At 34.2% G+C, this 22113-nt stretch overlaps 1 protein-coding gene across 1 annotated transcript in view; it reads right to left on the bottom strand.

The window, feature by feature from the left end:
• Window positions 1–22113, bottom strand: part of KLHL1 (kelch like family member 1) — a 436959-nt gene that overhangs the window by 13149 nt on the left and 401697 nt on the right. Inside the window, exon 9 of the mRNA XM_002742615.4 lies at window positions 2210–2422. Coding sequence (XP_002742661.1) covers window positions 2210–2422 — 213 coding nt within the window. The remainder of the gene's footprint in view (window positions 1–2209; window positions 2423–22113) is intronic.

Below are 22113 nucleotides of genomic sequence, written 5' to 3'. Positions count from 1 at the left end.
TTTCAATACATTATACAGTTGAGTTGGATGAGAATATTTGGATGAAATATCATTTCATTAACAGCAGTTATATAAGATATTCAAGGTAAAAGTGGGAGGCTCATGATATTCATCTCCTCTCTTCATTTACCCAAGACTTTAGCAAAAAAAAAAGTAAATGAATTCACTGTCAGTCTTTTAGCAGCATTTTAAATGATTGCACATTTGTGTGTATAAAAGTATAAACCTATTTATTAAGACTCTGGCCATTGTCTTCATTGTAACACCTATAGTTCCCAATTTCAGTGGACTGGAAAATATTAAAGTGAAAATGTAGTGAACTTAATGCCTTTCTCAATGTATATACAGCCATAAAGCTATAGTCCATTTCACAGAGGAGCAATATTGGTAAACATCGATTCTGTATTTTATCTGATATGAACACAGCCTGCTTACCAAAAACCATCTCTTGCCAATGTTCTTATCCTAAGTAAAAATAATTACATATCCTTAGAAAACATTATCATAAATGAGAAGAATATCCTTTTTCCACCATCTATACCACTTACAGGCATCAGGATAAAGGATGCGTTTTCCTAATATAAAAAGGACATATTTTCTGCTCTTAGTGCTATCTACCAAACATCTCATTTTTCTCCCAGATACAAGTTGGGATACTGCTCTCCTGCTCTCATAAAGTTTTCAGTGGCCATGTCACTGGTTTGTCACTGGAGTACAAACAAAAGAGAATTATGTTACTTGCAGGTGGAATCTTTAAGGACTAGTGAATAATTTACTACTCTTTTTCCTTTTGACATGGAGACCAGCAATGATCAATATTCTAGATTATGTGTTAGTCTGACTACCAGAGTTTTAATATCACGGATATTACATGATAATTACATGTAATAGCATGAGTGAGGAGAAAAGCATCATGGTATCAAACCACTGAGAGTTTTAAAGTAATTTGTTATAGAAGAATTACTTATTTTATCCCAATTAATAAACCAATTGACCTAAATATTCTCTATCCTCATTTCTCCATAGATCACTATGTATCCTATGTGATAGGAAATGTCACCATGCATCTTACTAAAGACTCTTCCATCCTTACTGCATACCATATAATAGTTCCAAGTAAGGCACAGCCAAAACGGAATTCAGCGATAGCTGTGCCGGAAGTCTCTGCACTGTATTCCTAGGCCTGAAGCCAAGGTGTCACCCCACTCTAGCTTCTGTGCACCTGGTCAATTTTAGAAAGAGTTATAAGAGAACCTATATTTCCTTCATACACCAGGATTATTTAAAAATACAGCTCTAATCAGTCTGTCTTATGTTAAAAATGGTTATGTCATAAAATAAGAACTTAATTCACCTTTGAGAGTTTGAGAGGGTCGGAGAACAAACAAGAACAAAAGAGAACACAAAAACAAAATGCAAAATATATTTAAAAGAGTTAACAAACATTCATGTTTCATAAATTACTCAAAACTTCATTTTAATGTTTTCAAAATATAACAAGAAGAAAGTTAAAGATTATTTAAGTTATAGCAAAGACCTGGAACCAACCCAAATACCCATCAATGACAGACTGGACAAAGAAAATGTGGCACATATACACCATGGAATACTATGCAGCCATAGAAAACTGAGTTTGTGTCCTTTGTAGGGATATGGATGAATCTGGAAGGGTCATGAAAGGACCCTTAACTTTGGCAAAATGAACTTCCTAAATTGAGAACAGTCTCACATATTTGGGGTTCACTGATGGCATTTCTCCTTTACTATGGACAGTATATCTCATATAAGTAGACTTAAATCTGTAATATTCAATTCTGAAAAAATTCATAGGAAGACAGTATTACTTAGCATATAAATCAATCAGAATGTAGATTTACAAATTCCTGCCCTAATGCTATTTAATAACTCTAAAATACTATGTGTAAAATTATTTCAGATCCTGGGGATGTTTTTCAAAGCTGTTTGTTTTTGTGAAAAAACATTGTGAGGATTTAGATAAATATTAATTGAAGGGAGGAGTCAAGGAAAAATGAGAAAATAAAGTACAGGTGTGTGTGTGTGTGAATGAGATTGAGAAAGGAGCTAAAAAACATATCTCTAGGTGTTGAATTTGCCTTTTCTAAACAATGCAATTTTTCCAATAACTTGAATCAGGCATCAATGTGATCTGCACTGTCCTTTCACTGTAACAGTGTCCTTGGGGTCTTACCTTTCTACATAATCGAGTAGCCGGGAACAGTGATTTGAAGCAGGAGCATCATGACCTCCTACTGCATAAAGAAAACCATCACATGTGGCCACTCCAACACCCCCTCTCCTCTTACACATGGGAGCACACATGTTCCACTTATTTGTATGAGGATCATAATATTCCATTGAACTCAAACAGGAACTTCCATCACGACCTCCAACTGAATACAACCTAAAAACACAATTGGAAAAATGTGATTTAATATCATAGTCTGGAGGACAAAATATAGAAAAGGTCCTTTAAGAAAATTTTCACAGTATGAAATGTGTTGGAAATATATTACTTTGCAGGGAGATTTTGTTAAAAATACTTGATAAATGATCATATATAACAGGAATTTTTATTTTTGTATAGAAATTGTATAGAATTACATTTCTATAGAAATCAATTTTGTATAGAAATTGCAGTATACTAAATGAAATTTAAACAACTATATATACTAAATGAAATTTAAACAACTATAATTTTTAACCTCTATTTCCAGAAAGTTGGATAGATTTAAACTGCATACTGCAGAAATCAGTAATATTAATATTTTAATTTAATAAATATTAGAAAATGGCTACTAATATAAGAACAGGATATAAGAAAATGAACATAAAGAGATAAACAGGATAAAAATTCATAAAAGGATACAAGAAAATGAACATAAACAGGTAACAGGATAAATAGGGATTATCCTACTTGTTGATAAGCAAGTGATTTGGCAGTATATAAAACATGCCTGCCCCTTGTGTTCCCATCCTCACAGTTTAGAACAATGAATAAATGTAATACACTAAAAGTATTATCTTAAGAACTTTCTTAATCAGTACCTATGCTATAGCTGAAGACAAGACTTTACAGGAAAAAGGAGGTAACAATGTTAATATGACTGAAAGTTGCTGAAGGTTACTTGATACACTCGTCTTGCTATAATTATTTTATTAATGAGAAATATGATAGAAATCCCCCAAAATAAGTTATACATCATGAAAGTTATTAACATGATTTGAATACATTGTGTAATCCTAATAAAATAGTTCTTCCCCATTTAATCACAGTCATGAAGATTTTATCATAGTAAGGTACAGTGTTGCATTTATTTACATATCCATTTGCTCACTACCTATTTTTTAGTGTTTAGTGTGTGCCACACATTGTTAAAACTTTACTGATATATCCATGAACAAAACAGGAAAAAAGACCTCAGTGTACTCAATCCTACTGAAGCAGGAAAGACATAATATATATACAGTAAACATAAATATCATTTACAACTGGAGAAGGTGAAGTGCAAGGGACCTAGAATCCAGAGCAGGATGAGTATTGCAGCTGGTGAGAGTAGAAACTGTGGATACCATTTAAGTAAGTAACCAAAAAGATCTCACTGAAACATTTTACACAAAAATTTGAAGATAGTGGTAGTGATTGGAGGTAAGTTAAGGAGTATCTGGGGAAGGAAGATTTGGGGATGACTAGGGAGTGCAAAGTTTCAGAAGTAGGAAGGAAGTCAGAACGGCTGAGGCAGGGACTGAGATGGGAATGGTGGTTCAAAGTGAATGGCAGCTTACAGGTGCATGTAGACTTTTCTCTTGTGTAAAACAGGAAGCCATAGTTGTTTTTGATTAGAGGGAGGATATCATATCTTTGTGTTTTAATAGGATAAGATGTGTGAAAGGAAAACAAATCTTGGGACCCCCAAATCACTAAGCCAAAGGGAAAAGTCAAGCTGAAAACTGCTGAGTGTAAATCTGCCTCCCATTCTATTCCTAAAAATAATAGCTACTAAGAAAAAAAAAACAACTTTGTACCTTATGCATAAGGAATTTCCTTGTGGACAGAGGACAGAAAGAACTCAAAGTCATCACTCTGCTCACTGAGATAAATGAATATATGAGTGCCTCATTTGGAAAGGCTAGTCAGAAACTCAAAAGAATGCAACTATTTGTCTGTTACCTACCTGTGACCCAGAAGCCTCCTCCCCATTTCGAGTTGTTCCACCTTTCCGAGGAAACAAATGTACATCTTACACATGAATTGATTGATGTCTCATATCTCCCTAACTGTATAAAACCAAGCTGTTCCCCAACCACCTGTAGCACATGTTGTCAGAACCTCCTGAGGCTAAATAATAACACCATTAACTTTGTCAAAATAAACTTCCTAAATTGAGACCTGTCTCACATATTTTGGTTGACAGATGGTATTTATCCTTTACTATGGACTGTATAATATAAGTTTTAGACTTAAATCTATGATATTCAATTTCTACAAAAATGCATAGGAAGACAGTATTAATTAGCATACAAATCAATGAGGATGTAGATTTACAAATTCATGCTCTACTACCATTTAATAACTCTAAAATACTATGTGTAAAATTATTTCAGATCCTGGGAATGCTTTTTAAAGCTGTTTGTGTTTCTCATAATAGCTGCCATAGTAAAATATATCTGATTGCCCAAGAATTCCCTTTATGGGCGTAATACCTCTTTGCTTGATTATTCACAAGTAGTCTGCTAGTTCTCAATCTAGTAGTAGGCTAAAATTAACCAATAGGAACATTTTAAAAGACAAGTATTGAAGAATTTAGCTTGCAAAAGCACCCAGTAGTGAAATAATTATTCACTTACAAGTTTTTTATCATCCTAAACACCTTATGAAATCTGAACCTCACTTATTTCTGTTTCATTTAAGTTGATGATTTAACTCAAAAGAAGTATGATATCCTAACATATTATTAAAATGTAACTTAACATATTTTGCAGGGATTTTACTTATGGGCATCTTTCTGTGAGACACCTAGCACAGCCCTCATACATAATTTATAAATAAATAGGATGTCACCTTCTTATTTTCTGTTGTCTTAAAGGAAATGTTTGCTTCAAGCTGCTTTATTTATTCATAAACATTACTCTGATAAATTATACTATTAAGTTATTTGAACCAAATATTGTTGATAATTGATAGTAAAATAGTCAAGGCAATAGTAGATCACACATTTTCTGTTTCTGAAATTATTTGAAAAATTATTAAATATATATCTAAATTTACATAAAAAGTAATGATGATACACAACCTACTAAGACTAAATCATGAAGAAATAAGAAATCTAAACAGTAATCAAACTGCCCAACAAAGAAAAGTCCAGGAGCAAACAGAGATATGAATAAATTCTCAACATCACTAACCATCAGAGAAATGCAAATCAAAACCACAATGAGATACCACCTCACTCTAGTAAGAACAGCTATTATAAAAAATATAGAATAATAATAAATGCTGATTAGTATGTGAAAAAGGGGAAACTCTTACACATTGTTTATGGCAACATAAATTAGTACAACTGAAGGACTGTGTAAAGGAAAAAATCTCTTCCCCGGTCCACGAGGGGCGTGATTTCAAAGGTAGGAGCTTCCCAAGGCCATGCCTCCATCCACACCCCTGTCCCAAAGGAAAAGTTCTTTGTCTAACTTTCCTGCTTGTGAGCTAGGTGGAAAATCCAGGTAAGCTGCTTTGTTCAAAAAACCTGCTGAAAGCTCTGGGAGGAGGGTGCTCTGTTGTGGACCAAGCAGCCAATTCGGTATCAGAATCAAAGATCAGTCACTCTAGAGGAACTTTGAAAGAACTCCTCTCATTGGACAAGAACATGAATGGGGTGGGGGAACAACTTCGGGGTTAAAACCTCCATGCTCCTTACTAATGGATTCCTTCCTTGGATCCCCTCCCACTGCAGCCTGGGAGCTTGCTCGCTCCCTCTTTCACTCACTCTGCCTAATAAGTTGCTCTCTGCTAAACTCTTTGGGTCCACAATATTTATTCAAATGGTAAATTCACCGCACCTAGGGAACCCCTTTCCCCATTCCTGGGGTTGGAGAGGCCAAGGACCTGGGCACATGGGAGCGGGGAACTGGGAGCATCTTTGGGATGCCCGCTCCCTCCCCTGCTTATACAACCATTATGAAAAACAGTATGGTAGTGCCTCAAAGAACTACAAATAGATTCACCATATGATCCAGCAATCTCACTACTTGGAATATATTCAAAGGAAATGAAACCAATATATAAAGAGACATCTGCACTTCCATGTTATTGTAGCACTATTCACAATAGCCAAAATACGGAATCAACTAAATGCTCAACAATGCATAAAGGAATAATGGAAATGTGTTCCATTCGTTGGAACACAATGGAATGGTATTCCACCATAAAAAGAATAAAATCCTTTAATTTGCTTTAACATGCTGAGCCTGAAGGACATTACGATAAGCGGAATAAGTGAGACACAGAAAGACAAATATCACATTATCTCACTCATATGTATATTCTTAAAAAAAAAAAAAAGTTGTGAGCAAAATGGTGGTTACCAGAGACTGGAGAGGATTAGGGGAGAGGTAGATGGAGAGAGATTGGTCAATGGGTTCAATGTTGCAGTTAGACAGGAGAAATAACTTGCTACTCTATTGCACAGTAGAGTGACTATAACTAACTATAATGCATTGCATAGTTTGAATAGCTAGAAGAGAGGATTTGAATGTTCTCACAACAAAGTAATGATAAATGTTTAAGGTGATGAATATGCTAATTACCTGATTCGTTCATTACACAACATATAGAAGTATCAAATCATACGTTATAACCCCTGAATATGTATAATTATTATGTGTCAATAACAAAAGCCCAGGACAAGATGACTTTACTCGTACACCCTCACTGCAAACCAAAAATAAAATTCTAAGGCTCCCAACCATCTGAACAGAACCCTCCTCTTGGCCAAAGGCACTCAGAATTAACCTGAAAATCCAGTTGAGGCCATGATGGAAGAGAAAGTTGGACATATCTCATTACACCCCTCCAGCATTAACATCAACATAGACCTTAAGTCTGATAAGAAACATTTACAATCTATTCTCTCTGAAGGCTGCTACTTGGAGGTTTCATCTACATGATAAAACCTAAGTCTTCACAACCCCTTACATAACCCAAACATTTCTTTCTACTGATAATAATTCTTTTAGCTAATTGCTAGTTAGAAAATTTTATAGCATACCTATGTCTGGCAGCCCCCAACCCTGCCTTGGAGTATTCCTACACTTCCAGATGGAACCAATGTAAATATTACATGTAATAATTGATGTATTATATCTCCATAAAATGTATAAAAGCAAGTTGTACCCCTGACCACTTTGGGCACGTTTCCTCAGGACCTTCTGAGGATGTGTTATGAGTGCACCCTTAACCTTAACAAAATAAACTTTCTAAATAGACTGACACTTGTCTGAGAAATTTTGGGTTCACATCACAAACACTTAAAGAATTTTGCTAAATTTTCAAAAGTTCTTTCACATATTGAGACATAACACTAACAAACACATTCTGTGAGGACAGCATTGCCCTGATACCAAAGCCAGACAAAGACACCCCCAAAACAAAACAAAAACTAGAGGCCACATCCCCATAAATATACATGCAAAAATCCTCATCAGAATACCTGCAAACTGAATCCAACAGTACATAAACCATGACCAAATAGAATTTATAACGAGGATGCAAGTTCAACAGAAGAATCTTGATTAAAGCAATACATACGCTATGTCAATAGAATAAAGAATAAAAATCACAAGATCATATCAATAGATGCAGAAAATGCATTTCATGAAATTCAACACACTTTCATGATAACTCAACAAATTAGGATAGGAAGAAATGTACCTAATAATAAAAATAATTAGGATGTTATGTATTAAACCAAATTTGCCCAGTGAAAAATCTATTACAGGGAGTAATAAGTGAATAAATACTCCACATACTTTTTTACTCCAGAATATAAAAACATGTTATTGGTAGATGGAGGAGGAAGAAAGGGGGAAGGTCCCTTGAGAATCTCCCACCAACCTGTTCACTGTGTGGGCTGGGTGGAACCTGAGGAAATTCCGATGTTTGCAATGGGGAGTAGCCTGAACTCTCCTGTTGCTGGGTGGGGACCTGGGATTCAATTTGTGAGATGGGGGCCTGTTAACAGAAACCCCTCTTGTTTTAGTGAGTTTTTTTTCCTTTTCACCCAGTAAATTCCATTCTCTCTCACCCTTCAAAGGGTCTGTGTGCCTAACTTTTCCTGGTCATGTGACAAGAACCCATTTTTTCCACAAAATTTTGATTATTAAACTTACAGCTTACATTATAGAAGTTAACCATTTAGCCTATCAGCACATTTTTTCACTAATAGCATATATATTAACATACATTTTATTTAAAGTTCACAGGGTATAATATAACTTATTTCTTGGATGTAAGTAAACATTTTATGAAACCTCCCCCAATAAAAATTTAGTAACACAGTGGTTTTGACACACAGGAAGTTTATGTAATGCCTTCATAAATATGAGATAGTATTTGGCAGTTCTTTCTATAAAATAAATGCTTTATATCTGCTGCCTGTTTCACGAATTACTAACAAAATCTCCATTGTAAGTGATGTCTTTTCGTTAGAATATGGTGTGTCGTATGGTGTGTTCTTTTCATGTCATTCATAATCTATGTCCTCAGATTAAAAGTTTAATAACTTTATTAACATATAAATATCAATACTAAGACAGTTAATACTATCAAGGCAAAATTGCTTGAAATACACTGAATTTTTTCTCAAAGACCTTTGAAAAAGAAATGAGAAAATTAGAATTTGTGTAAAAGAAATAATATTGTTATTTTGGACCACTTCATGGATTCATTATTAAAACCAGTAGATAGATTTCAGTACCTTAAAAAAATTAAATTGTGTACCTTATGAATACATGCTATCAACCAGCATTGTCTGAAATGTATTTATTTGTGAATATAAATTAAGTCTGAATTAGGCTAAGAAAGAGAATGTAAAAATAACACTATTACCATAATTATTCTTTAAAGTATAATATCCAAGGAATATAAACAATGAACTCTGACCAGTTGGAATATATGTTACAATTACACACGAGTCTTCATGAACAATTATCAGGTCAAGCAAAGTGGCTCACACTTATAATCCAAACACTTTGGGAGGTCTAAGTGGAAGGATGACTTTAGCCCAGGAGTTCAAGACCAGTCTGGATGACATGGAAAAACTCCATCTCTGCTAATCCCTGCTTCTTTCACTGTAATGACAAATGGGAGGTTGAGAATTTGAAGAGCAGAGATGAATCTGATGATGGAAATCAATGCACTGACAGCATAGGAAGTGACTGCTGACAGTTTCACAGCAAGAAAGGCAATGTGACATTTCTACTTTGAGTTGAAAGATGAGTAAAAATTTGTAAGATGAAAAAAATGGGGAAAGCATTATATACAAGAAAAGCATTATATGTAAAGACCAGGGGCATGAAAGTTCATAGCAGTTGATAGATAAAGAGTGACAGGTATGTCATATTGATGGAAGGGGTGGTAGTGAAGGAGGGCAGGAAAGGGATGCGGCTTGTAGAATGAGAAGGTTAGATTGAGAATGAAAGGAGTTGCATGCCATGCTATGGAGTTAAGGTTTCATTCCAAGGCAGTGAGGTAAGGACAGAAAAATAACATTCTTCAAAACCATCAGCTTCATAGTTCCATTTGCTGTGAATATTGACCAATATATCCTTGTGTGCCAGGAATTGACAGGAGATCGAGAAATATTTTTGACTAAGGGTACTTTTCTACGACTTCTCTGAGAATTGCAGGAAACTGAGTCTTCTCTGCTATTTTGGCTAATTTATGTGTTTAAAAAGCACACAGATAAGTTTTACCTCATGTTCAGCCACGATGTTCAATGTCTTGAGGCCTAGTTAGCAGGTGCTCATCTAAGTTAGTGCCATACGTTTGATATTCTGTTACATGCAATACAGCAGCTCAAGAAAACAAATCCTGCATTGATTAGGAAATGTGTTGGAATGTGTGTAAACATGGTTTTACAGGAGAGGACACCCAGGCTGCATTGCTGGAGTAGCATGGTCAAGAACTGTGAAGAATCTGAAATTCTACCCTACTTCCAAGCTAACCAATTAGCCTGCTACGGTTTAATGGATGCCGACAGAAGAAACAAGATTCATGAGGGAGAGAGAAGTGACTTTGCTATGTACAGTGCAGTAGACAGTGTAAATTTCATGTTTACATCGGCTCTCCTTGTTTCTCCCAAGTCCCACCAGCATAAATTGAAGCAAATCAAGTGAATGCTGCACATGTGGTGTGTTTGTTTCACTTCTAAGGGACCTCTGAGTTTCTGAAACTCTAATCTTTTAAAGGAGCTTCCAAAAAAACCTGTCCAATCTTAGCCCTGAAGGGAGCCATTATCTTTATGATTCCAGTCAAGAAACAATTCTCTACTTTCTGACCAAAAGGAAGTCACTATTTTTGTGTTCCAACTCTTTGATTTACAAATATCCTGAAAAGATGTTGTGAAAGACAGTCACCAGTAATTATTGTTTGGAAAATGCTCAGTAATGCTAAAATTCCATGGACAATTGTCTACTGACCCTCATGTCTTGATGTCCCAAGGTGGAGTCCCAGCTACCACAACCATGGTTCAAATAGCAGGATGAAGGAAAATTCAAAGAAGGAGCACAACCTCTTCCTTAAAGAGTCCATCGTTAGGCCGCACAACTCAATTCTCTTATCTCATTGGTCAGACCAAATACGTAGTTATTCCTAGTTGGTAAGATACTGGAAAATCTTGTCTTTACTTTAGATGGCCATATGCCTCACTAAAAATATGTGTTTCTATTGTCATATAAAAAGGAAGGAATGAGTATTGAGGGATAATTAGAAGTTTCTGCCAGAGCACTAGATCTTCTCTAGCCCTATACTCTAACATAAAGTATATGAATGTACCATATGGTTTTTATTACACATGCAGGGTTATTTCTCCTCTTATTAGTCAATTGAGGTTGTGTCTCCACTAGAAAGTCTTTTCTGATCCCATTTCGTCTTGTTCCCTGAAATTTATTTATAATCTGTATCCTAGGTAGTTATTTAATATTTTGCATACTTTACCAATAAAGCATATTTCAGGGAAAGTGCACAGAAAGTATTCCCATACCATTATGTAAATATTAGAATGCTTTGCTAACTATCTTGGGAGAGTAAATATAATTTTGACTCACTGTATTTGGTTCCCCAGAAGAAGTGTTCAAACATTCTTTCTGTTGTACAATGAAAGGATTAGTATCCCTCAACTCCAGTACCTTTGAAGCAACTCTCTAAATCCAGAACTTAGCTTGGTCCTTTGTTTCCTAATTAATGGAGAGCTCTTTCATCCGATGCCACAAGAAAGCTTGTCAGTCCCGCTGTCAGATTACTGCCATATCTGCCTTTCCATGGGAGGTACTTGTTAAAGTGCCTTACAGCAGGCAGTGGGATTTCACTAAGCTATGTCATTACATTGTGTGGCTGTTTTTCTTTCTGCTTGCTAAGAAATGATGGTGCCTATTACAAACCCCCTTTACACTTACTACTATTCTAGCACATAGCTGGTAGATAAGGTTGGAAGCCTGATAGAGTCCATCTACTTTTGTTTATTAAAACACATACCCAAATTTATGAAAAGAATCTGACAATTGTAATTATGTGAATTAATTTAGATCAAGTCATCACATACCCAAACTTGGCAAACCTCACCAACCCAAAACTGCCAGTTCAATCTTACTACCTCTTTATTTCCTCTACTCCCACACTATACCTGTGGAATCTGACTGGCAGACTTGACTGAGTGATAGATGAAACACATACACTGACACAGGTTTTTGCCTGGTCACATTTAGTACAGATTAGATGACAAAGGTCTCAAGTAAACAACATTGGAGAGTAATTAACATTGCTGACTCCCTGAGTAGAGAGTAGTCATGCCCTCCAGAAAGATCAAGATCTGTCTTAGTAAACAAGCTATTTGGATAAACTCCTCTATATTCCTTTGTTATCTGCTCTATGCTATTAGCTCAAGGTAAAAGGATTTGGCTGCCTTCAGACATAAACCTTTTCCCATGGCTTTTGCAAAACCTTCCAATCTTCCAAGAAGGTTTATTTTTGAAAATTTCTCACCATTCTGACTGATCTCCTACATACACCTGTTATAATTCTGCAGCTTATATTTTGTTATTGTTTTCTAGTTCCTTTTAGTATAATGTAAGTTCTCTGAGGGCAGAATTCATTTATCTTCTTTGATATATCATTATGGCCGGTACCTGTTTGTGTTTTTTTTTTTTAAATGAATGAATTACTTGTTTCTAATTCTAGAAAAAAAGTGATTTATCTGTGGAATCTTAACAATGAAAATGCACCTGTTTAAGTTCCACTGAAGTGAGACTTTGACAAATGGCAGGGAAAATTATTAATTATGTGTCTTGGATACAAAAAGGAAGAAAAAAAGATTAAATTGGGTGGATTCAAAAAGAGGTCACAGGAAAGGTACAGATTAAACAATTCTTTGGATGGTGGAAGATATAAATAATCTTTTGGCAGATATTAATATATTTTAACATTTGACACTATTTTTCTCAAGTATAATAAACTCAGTCCTGTTATTACTGATATTGCCACATTGATCTTGCACATAGAGAGCTAGAGTTGGGATAGTTTATCAGTCTAGAGAGTTTTCAGATGTATTCACAGATCAAGTGAATATTGAATAAGAAACTAAGTGAACAGTGAATAGTGGAAAGACACAAGTTATTAAGAATTAAAAAGCAATCAAAGGGGAATCTAGGCAGAAACATGAGTAAGTGAAAAGGCAAAAGGGTGTGGACAATCAAGGTATGTTCAGGGAATTGGAATGATTTGCTGTGGTTGGGACATTTGGTGGCTTAAGGCAGGTGGCGAGAAAAGAGAATGGAGAAGGAAAGTGAGGTCTAAGCCATTAAAACCACTATATTCCAGACTGAAGAAACTGGCAGTGATCATGCTCAAATAGGTCACCAAAATGAGCTGTTGGCTGTTGAAATAAATTTTAATTCTGAGGCAAAATTTGTTAAATAATCCCTTTTAACCACTGGCATATATCTTAGCCATTCAACTATCGTGATTAAATTCTAATAATTACACAGTTTCCTTAAGAAATTAGAAACAATTCTTTAACCAGAGTGAATATTTATAAAATTGAAATGAAAAGACACTGCTCTTTTTTAAAACCTTTGCAATATTTTTATCTTGGCCAAGTTACTGTATGATCTGAGGGCCTGCCATTCTGTCCAATCTTTGGGGCCACTCCCTTTCATTATGTTTCTGCCAAACTTAAATTTTGCATTTTATATTCAAGGTACGGATAACAGTTTTTCTTTCTCATTGGAATGATTCCTCTCTTTCTGGATATCCGATAAAACAATGAGTCCCTTAAAAATCGTCTCTTTCAGTATTTAAATTAAAATTCTCCTGAGCTTATTAGTAGCCCCAACTGAGATTCAATAAACAGCAACTTTTTTTTCCTTTCTTTTTTAATGTGTGAGTCTAAGATGAGTTAAAACTTATACAATTTCAGGTGCCACCTGTGAGAAGAAGAAGAATAAAATTTGAATGCAAAAGTAGAAACAGAGTGTCAGAAGGTATATGCAAGTGAGGGGCCTTCTGGCTTAAGGTACTGTGCTAGGTATTAGGACACAATAGTAAAACAACAGATGATTAATCCTGCTCTCCTGATGCTTTAAGCTGTATATGTTTCAGACTGAACAGAAATTACAAATGCCTTGTAAGAATTATTTTTGTTTGTTTGTTTGAGACAGAGTCTCACTCTATTGCCCACGCTGGTGTGGGCAGTGGCACAACCTCTGCTCACTGCAGCTTCTGCTTCCCAGTTTCCAGAATTATTAACATGAAGCTTTGTACTCCTGTAATCCCAGCACTTTGGGAGGCGGAGGTGGGCGGATCACCTGAGGTCAGGAGTTGGAGAGCAGCCTGGCCAACTTGGTGATATCCTGTCTCTACAAAAATACCAAACAAATAACAACAACAACAAAAAGCGTGGTGGCAGATGCCTGTAATCCCAGCTACTCAGGAGGCCAAGGCAGGAGAGTCGTGTGAACCCAGGAGGCAGAGGTTGCAGTGAGCTCAGATTGTGACACTGTACTCTAGCCTGGGTGACAGAGCAAGACTCCATATCAAAAAAAAAAAACAACAATTATTAACATGAAGATTTGTATGAATAAATGAATGAATGAATGAATACATTTTGCCACAGCAAATCATGAAACAAACTCAGTTTTTATGTTTTGCAGATTATTAAAGGGGCAGTATCACATATTTATTAAAATTCAAGCCTACTGACAAGATGTGTTCAGGCAGAATCAGTATCTGCTTTGTGAGCTAAGAAAATATTTTAAAAACCACAAATGTAAAGTGTGGAAAAAACAAGCCAAGGCAGCTGCCAAAGAAGAAACAAAACCTAATGTATACATTGGTTGGAAAATCTGAGGTTATAGTTGGCCAAGCACCACAAAACCATGTTTATTCACAGTTCTTTGTTTTGTTTTGTTTTTGTTTTTGGTATTTTCTTTATTCACCAATTAAGTCTGGCTGTTCTGGCATATATACTGCTTAGCTTAAGCTGTCTTACTAGAAGACTCACTAAATTTCTTACATGAAATTGATATAATTTTGGTCTTGAATTGATCAGAACACACTCATTAACTTTAAGCCATGAGCCAATTTCTTGTTTTTTTTTTTTCCCACAACAAATTGTATCATAAATAACCTAAACCTAAGAGAAAGATTGATTTTTATTACTCTTAATTGTAAAAAGTATTCAAAATAACATTTAGGGAAACAATAGGCAGCTTAGAAAGACAGTGATATGTAATAGCCAAACAAGAGGGAAAAATCACATTAGCAGAGATGAGGAAAAATTAAAAAAAAAAAAGTCAGAAGGTGGTGTTAAGACAAGTTTCTGCTATGAGTCTGAAGTAAAAGGTCACTTTCTAATAATTATGTTTCTGTCTGAGTAACACAGGAAAAAGTATCCAGACATTAATAGCCAGTCATCAAACCACAGAATTTTAAGGCCATTAAATCACAAACAGGGAAGAAAAATATGCCAAGTAAAAGCTCTGCTAGTTCAATTTAAAGGAAAATATAAGTGGGAAATGGAACCGTTCAAAACATTTTCACAGAATAGAATTAAAATTCAAGAAAATGTACTTAATTAAAATGTAAGCAATTTCAGTAAGAATTAAAATCTTTCAAGAGAATTAATATCACACTCTGATATTTTTTATCAAGAATGATACTAGAGTAAAACAGAATTTCTTAATATATGATGTATACTAGCTGATCAAAAAATACAAGGATAGGAAAAGCAACCTGAATAATGATTTCTATGTAGAGTCAATTTAAAGGGGCAGTAGAAGAAACTGGATAGACAATTAGTCATAACCACATATAAGAAATTGCCACAACACTCTGTGTTAAATAGTTTCTTCATTTATTTCTGATTAAGATTGGAGACTATTTACAACAAAATACCTATTTTAAGTCAATTCAAATAAAGTCAAAAAATCACAAAGCTGTAATGCAAGCTAATTATCCAAAATATAGATAAATAATGTGCTAATACTTTAATATATATGTGTGTTTTTGTTACAAAAGAATGTAACAAGTGAATAAGATAATGAAAGGACAGGATAATTCTCATCCATACTGAGGAAATTTGCTGTGCATTTTCTAAACAATACCAGCAATAAATATATTGGTGTCAATGTAAATGGTAAGAAAAAGTCACACTAAATAACTGACTGCTACTTATAAATAATAAAGAAAAAGTAAAGAGGCAGAAAAGGATTGTGCTCTCCTCTATTATCCCCTATTAGAATTATAAAATTAACATCTTAGAGGACATCATTTTTTTTTTTTTTTTTTTTTTTTTTGGATAGAGGGTCTTTCTCTATCATCACCCAGGCTGTAGAACAGTGGTATGATCACAGCTTTCTGCAGCCTTGTCCTCCTGGCTCAAGTAATCCTCTCACAGCAGCCTCTCAAGTAGCTGGAACTACAGGAGAATGCCACCATGCCCAGTTAATTTTGAAATTATTTGTAGAGCTGGGGTCTCACTATGTTTCCCAGGATAGTCTCAAACTCCTGGGCTCAAGCAATCCTCTCACCTTGGCCTCCCAAAGTGTTGGAATCACAGAGGTGAGCCACTGTGCCTGGCCAGAGGACATCCATTCTATTATTGTAAGTTTTGCTATATGTGAATAGATATACCTATGAATAATTTTAATATTTAATATTAAAGAATGTGAAGTTTTATTAACTTCCAAGTTAAGTTTTTTTAAAGAAAAAATATTGTAATGCTTAAAAAACATTTTTCAAGAGAAAATATGAGTATAAGTAGAAAAAACAGTAATGTATATATTACATGTTACACAAAGTGGTGTTAATTGAGCAAAATGACAATATTAACACAAATGAAAAATCTTATATGATTTATTTAAAATTCTTTTTATGGGGGAAAAGTGATCATCAGGAGAAATCAGATTGGAAAATATTTTTTCTATGAATGTCATTAAAAGGCACAACAGAATAAAAGTTGTATTGAGAGGAGTGAGAAGTGGTATACATTTCTATATTTCATATAGAAACAATTCCAAAAAATTTCTTTTAGAAAATTTGCAGATAACACTGAAAGTTGGTAATAAGAATATTTTAATTCCTCTCCTAGAATTTTCAGTATTCCTCGGAAGGTAATGAAAGAACACCCAACCACTTAATGCAAGCAGCCCACGACTGTGGGCTGTATATGATTTCAACCTATTTTCACTTCTACACAGCAGCCTTACAAAGCAGTGGTGATAGTAGGATGTAGAGTTTGTCTCAACAACTATAGTCAAAAGAAGTCTAGCAGGAATGTTTACAGATATTTTTTGATGTTAAAAGTGGTTTTGTGGAAAGGTTGATAGAGAAAACTTTATACATTACCGCAAAGAAAAGCTTTACCAAATACAAAAAAGAACTGAAGTGACAAGTAGCAATTTGCTTTGGCTCTTTATGAGTTTCAATCACCTTTTCTTCCTCATCTAATAGAATTTTAAAAATAATAATGGATATTGATATTAAGTAAACTTATAGAAAAACATTTGGGAGCAAGATTTTGAGAGGAAATAAATGTACCTTGAAAGATATTAAGAGACTTAAATATTAAGTGACAGGGAAAATCATAAGTAATAAATAGAAAAACAAAATAAGGTAAAACAAAGCATGATGTTTTTCTATTATATAAAAATATTTTATTTTTGAGATAAAAGTATATACTTTAAAACTTGTGTATTGGAAAAAATAAATAATTTGTGTTCTCAAACTAAAACTATGCATTTAGTGAAACAGAAAACTTTTAAGATGATAAGATAACACATTCAAAATAAGCTGGTTATAAAGATAATTGAAAAGAAGTGAGTCAAAGGTATTGTGGAAGTAAATTAAAATACAAAAATTTTAAGTCTGCATTGAAAATACTAAAGATCATAAGTAAATTAGCATTGATTGAATTTAGTTAATTTTTTTCTTAACTGAGGAAAGAGATTTGTGGCAAAGAAATCAGTTTTAAAACACACATATAACCATTAACGTAAATATGTACTAAAATATATCTCAAATCAGAGCACTGGAATAATGGGGGAAAGAACAATTAAATAAGTCTCAATAAATTCAAAACTTTCCTAAGCAGAAGAAAAAGAGTTGAGATTGTTAAAATGATTCTCCAAGTAGTAATTTAAAAGAATGAAAAGTAGCCCTCAGTGTGTACCCCCTCAAACATTTGCACTTTGTGGAGGAAGTGCCAGCTTTTTAAGCTGTTGTTTCTCCTGTCTACATCATCTCCTGTGTTTTCTGCTTTTGAGATGGGGTGAAATCTCCGGAAACAGCTTTTCTGCTTTGCCACCTGGTTCCCTGTTAGGATCTGTCATTACAGTGTGGCAGAGACTAAAAGACTAGAGGAGACTAAAGGGTCTTGTTCTTTTCTGTTTGCTTTTGTGTGTGTGTGTGTGAGTGACACCCCATCCTTTTCTCACTATAGCAGCAACAGTTGTTTTGTAGCATCAGACACACCTAGTCTGCAGTTTTTCTCATGCCATCAGCTTCATTGAGACAACTCTAAGACATAAGCACCAGCAGATTGCCATCCTTTCCTCAGAGCTCTGGGCCCCAGGTCTTTGCTACTGAGACTAGCTCCAGCTAAGTAAGGCCCAAATCACAGTTGACTGAATATCAGTGCATAGGGCCCTTCCCCAAGCTTCTAAATCTTAAATCATTTTAATCTTGTCCATTTGTTCTGCAGCCCCAGGAGAGGTAGCTATTATTTTGAGTTGATTAATTTACAATATAGTGCTATTTTGTTGACTTTTTGGTTAACTAGTACATTTTTATACTTACTAAAAAACTTTGTATTTAATATTAAAATATCTTTGTTTAGAAGAACTGACAAATGACTGTTCTGATTTCTGGCTTTTGACTGAATGTTAACTAGTAAAAACATCTACAGGAATAAAAGTTTGGGTTGTAAAAGTACATGTGAAAGATAAAAAACATCCCTGGACTTACAGATCTCTCCCACTCCCCAAAAAAGTTGAATAAGTAAATAATATTTACTGAATTTTAAAAATACAAGGCAGAAATATTAAACTACTTAAGCTAATTTGCAAACAATGTGAGAAAACACAGGAAAGTCCCTTTCAGACATAGAATCTAATAAATTATATAGCACATACTTCCTGGAAATTAATAATAATAAAGTGAGATGCACTCACTTGGAAATGATTAATTTTCAGAATATATGAAGAACTCCATAAATCAAAGTGAAGAAGAGAACACAGGAAAATAGAAAAAGAAAATTTTGAAAATAAACTTCAAAAAGATAATACAAATGACTAATACATGTATAAAAAATGTTTGATCACATCAGTTATTAGAGAATGTGATAGCATTATTCACTGGAATGGATAAAGATAAATAAAAGACAAGTCAGATGTTACCAAGTCAGTAGGGTACATAAGCATTCAGAATTCAAAAATCTGTTAGTGTGTGGATAAATTAGGAAAACCCTTTGCAAATACTTTTGAGCAGTATCTACTAAAGCAGAGCACAAGAATAAGTAAAGCATAGCCATTTATTTAAGTTCTAGGTCTAAAACCAGCTAAAATGTGTATGTATGTTCACCAAAAGATATATCTAAGAATATTCATAACTGCATTATTCTTTATTTTTTTATTTTTATTTTTATTTTTTTATTTGAGACGGAGTTTTGCTCTTGTTACCCAGGCTGGAATGTAATGGCGCAATCTCGGCTCACCGCAACCTCCGCCTCCTGGGTTCAGGCAATTCTCCTGCCTCAGCTTCCTGAGTAGCTGGGATTACAGGCATGCGCCACCATGCCCAGCTAATTTTTTGTATTTTTAGTAGAGACGGGGTTTCACCATGTTGACCAGGATGGTCTCGATCTCTTGACCTCGTGATTCACTGTATCGGCCTCCCAAAGTGCTGGGATTACAGGCGTGAGCCACAGCATTATTTTTAAGAAGACAAAACAACTGAAATGTCTGACTCCACTCAGTAGTTGAGTGTAGGAGAATGAATAAATGTGATTGTAGTATAGTAATTGATATAGTTTGGATGTATGTCTCCACCCAAATCTCATATTGGAATATAAACCCCAGTGCTGGAGGTGGGACCCGGTCAGAGTGATTGGGTCGTGGTGGCAGATTTCTCATGGATGGTTTAGCACCATCCTTCTTGGTACTGTCCTTGCAATAATGAGTGAGTTCTTGTGACATATGGTTGTTTAAAAGTAGGGGCCTGGTGCAGTGGCTCATGCCTATAATCCCAGCACTTTAGGAGGCCGAGGCAGGTGGATCACCTGAGGTCAGGAGTCTGGGACCAGCCTGGCCAACATGGTGAAACCCCATCTCTACTAAAATTACAAAAAATAGCTCGGCGAGGTGGCAGGCACGTGTAATCCCAGCCACTTGGAAGACTCAGGCAGGAGAATTGCTTAATCCCAGGAAGTGAATGTTGCAGTGAGCCAAGATTGAGCCACTATACTCCAGCCTGGCAACAGAGTGGGACTCTGTCTCAAAAAAAAAAAAAAAAAAAAAAAAAAAGAAGTGTGAAGCACTTCCCACCTGAATCCTGAATCTTTTACTCCCCCTTTCACCAGGTAATGTGCCTGCCCCCCCTTGCCATCTGCCATGATTATATACCTGAGGACTCCCTAGAAGCTGAGCAGATTTCTGCATCATGCTTCCTGTAGAGCCTGAAGAATTATGAGCCAATTAACCCTTTTTCCTTTATAAATTTCACAGTCTCAGGTATTTCTTTATAGCAACGTGAGAATGAACTAACATAGTGATAAAGAATAATAAACTCCAAGAACAACTATTCATACCATCATTTGTTAAATTCTGAATTTGAAGAAAGAGTAAGTAGAATGAAGTCCAACAAAAATTAGTAAGAAAATAAGAAAATAAACATAGTCTGTGTGTATGCTAATTTGACTAAAAATAAAAACAAAACCATATAATGACACTGGCAAATGCTAAGACAAGATAAAAGTAGTAACAAAGCCAACAAAGAAAAATAACAAATTAGGATAATCAAAATATACAAGGAGGATATAGCAATATTAAATAAATTTTTTGTGGTAGTGGTGAAATTGGAAGTGATATGTGACTTTAAGCCATCAGCTAAATTTTAGAATATCGGTAAAATAGAAATTGTAAAGATACTATACATACTAGTGTACATAAAATTCCTCCTGTCATTTCTTTCTCATGCTCAAGAAAATATGCTTCTCATGATTAAAGACAATTATAGCAGATAAATTGTAGAAAGTTTCTTCATTCGTGCCATGATATGCTAAAATAAGATTTATATCATAATGAAAAATGCTGTGAAATACTTTATAAGCAATTTTAATGCAAAATCATAGCTAGAATATGGAATGCAAAAAGATTAAAGGACTAATGCAATATGAGCAAATAGGATTTACTTAGATATGTAATATGATTTATAGTTAGAGTATTTATGCAAATTACCACATAAACAGATCAAATAATAAAACAATCATCATCTTGACATATTCATAAAACATATGCTAATTTTCAAAAATAAAATTTCCACTATGAAGACTACAGACTATAAAATACTGTCCCAACCTTAAACAATATATGTATCTCAAATAGCAACAGATATCACAGACCATAAAGCACTATAAAGGTTTTCCAATTAGAATAGATATACAAGGACACCTGATATCATTACTATTTAGGTCATTATTCTAAAAATATAAACAACACAATAAAAAATCAATCAATGTGTATTAAGAAAACAGAGAAAAAGTTTCCTTAATAGTTTATTAAATAAATGTTTATCTTTCTAGAAAATCTATTATTATAAATTGAATAATAAATATAATAAACATATGTATTAGCTAAATGGTTATTATATATAGAAATTATCTTTTACAATTTAAGTTTGTAATTATTAATGTATAAATAGAAATGATTAACCACATAATATGTAAAATATTCAAAAATACAAGTTAACATGAATAATCTCAGAAAGAAAGAATAGCCTATGCCAAAATTAAAAAGCACTGAAATACAAGAAGAGTAATTTTAAAAGATAAAAGTATAACTATCTTCGCAGAAGAAAATATTAATATTTCAAATTTAGAGATCACACATCTTTCTCAAATTAATCTGTAAATATTTACAGAGAATATTCTAAAGGGATATTTAAGAGTGACTTTTTGAGAAAGTCTATCAAAATCTGAGAAAGGTATATCAAAGTTTAAATGAATGAATTTAGAGGATAACCAAAATAAATTTTGGAAAATAATTATAAGGAATATGCCTATCTTTCCATTAAACAAAATACATAATATGAATATGTATTCACTGTATATG

This window comes from Callithrix jacchus, chromosome 1 (genome assembly GCF_049354715.1).
Source record: "Callithrix jacchus isolate 240 chromosome 1, calJac240_pri, whole genome shotgun sequence".
Taxonomy (NCBI): domain Eukaryota; kingdom Metazoa; phylum Chordata; class Mammalia; order Primates; family Cebidae; genus Callithrix; species Callithrix jacchus.
The sequence above is the reverse complement of the archived record's forward strand: the minus strand, read 5'-3'. Positions and strand labels throughout refer to the sequence as shown.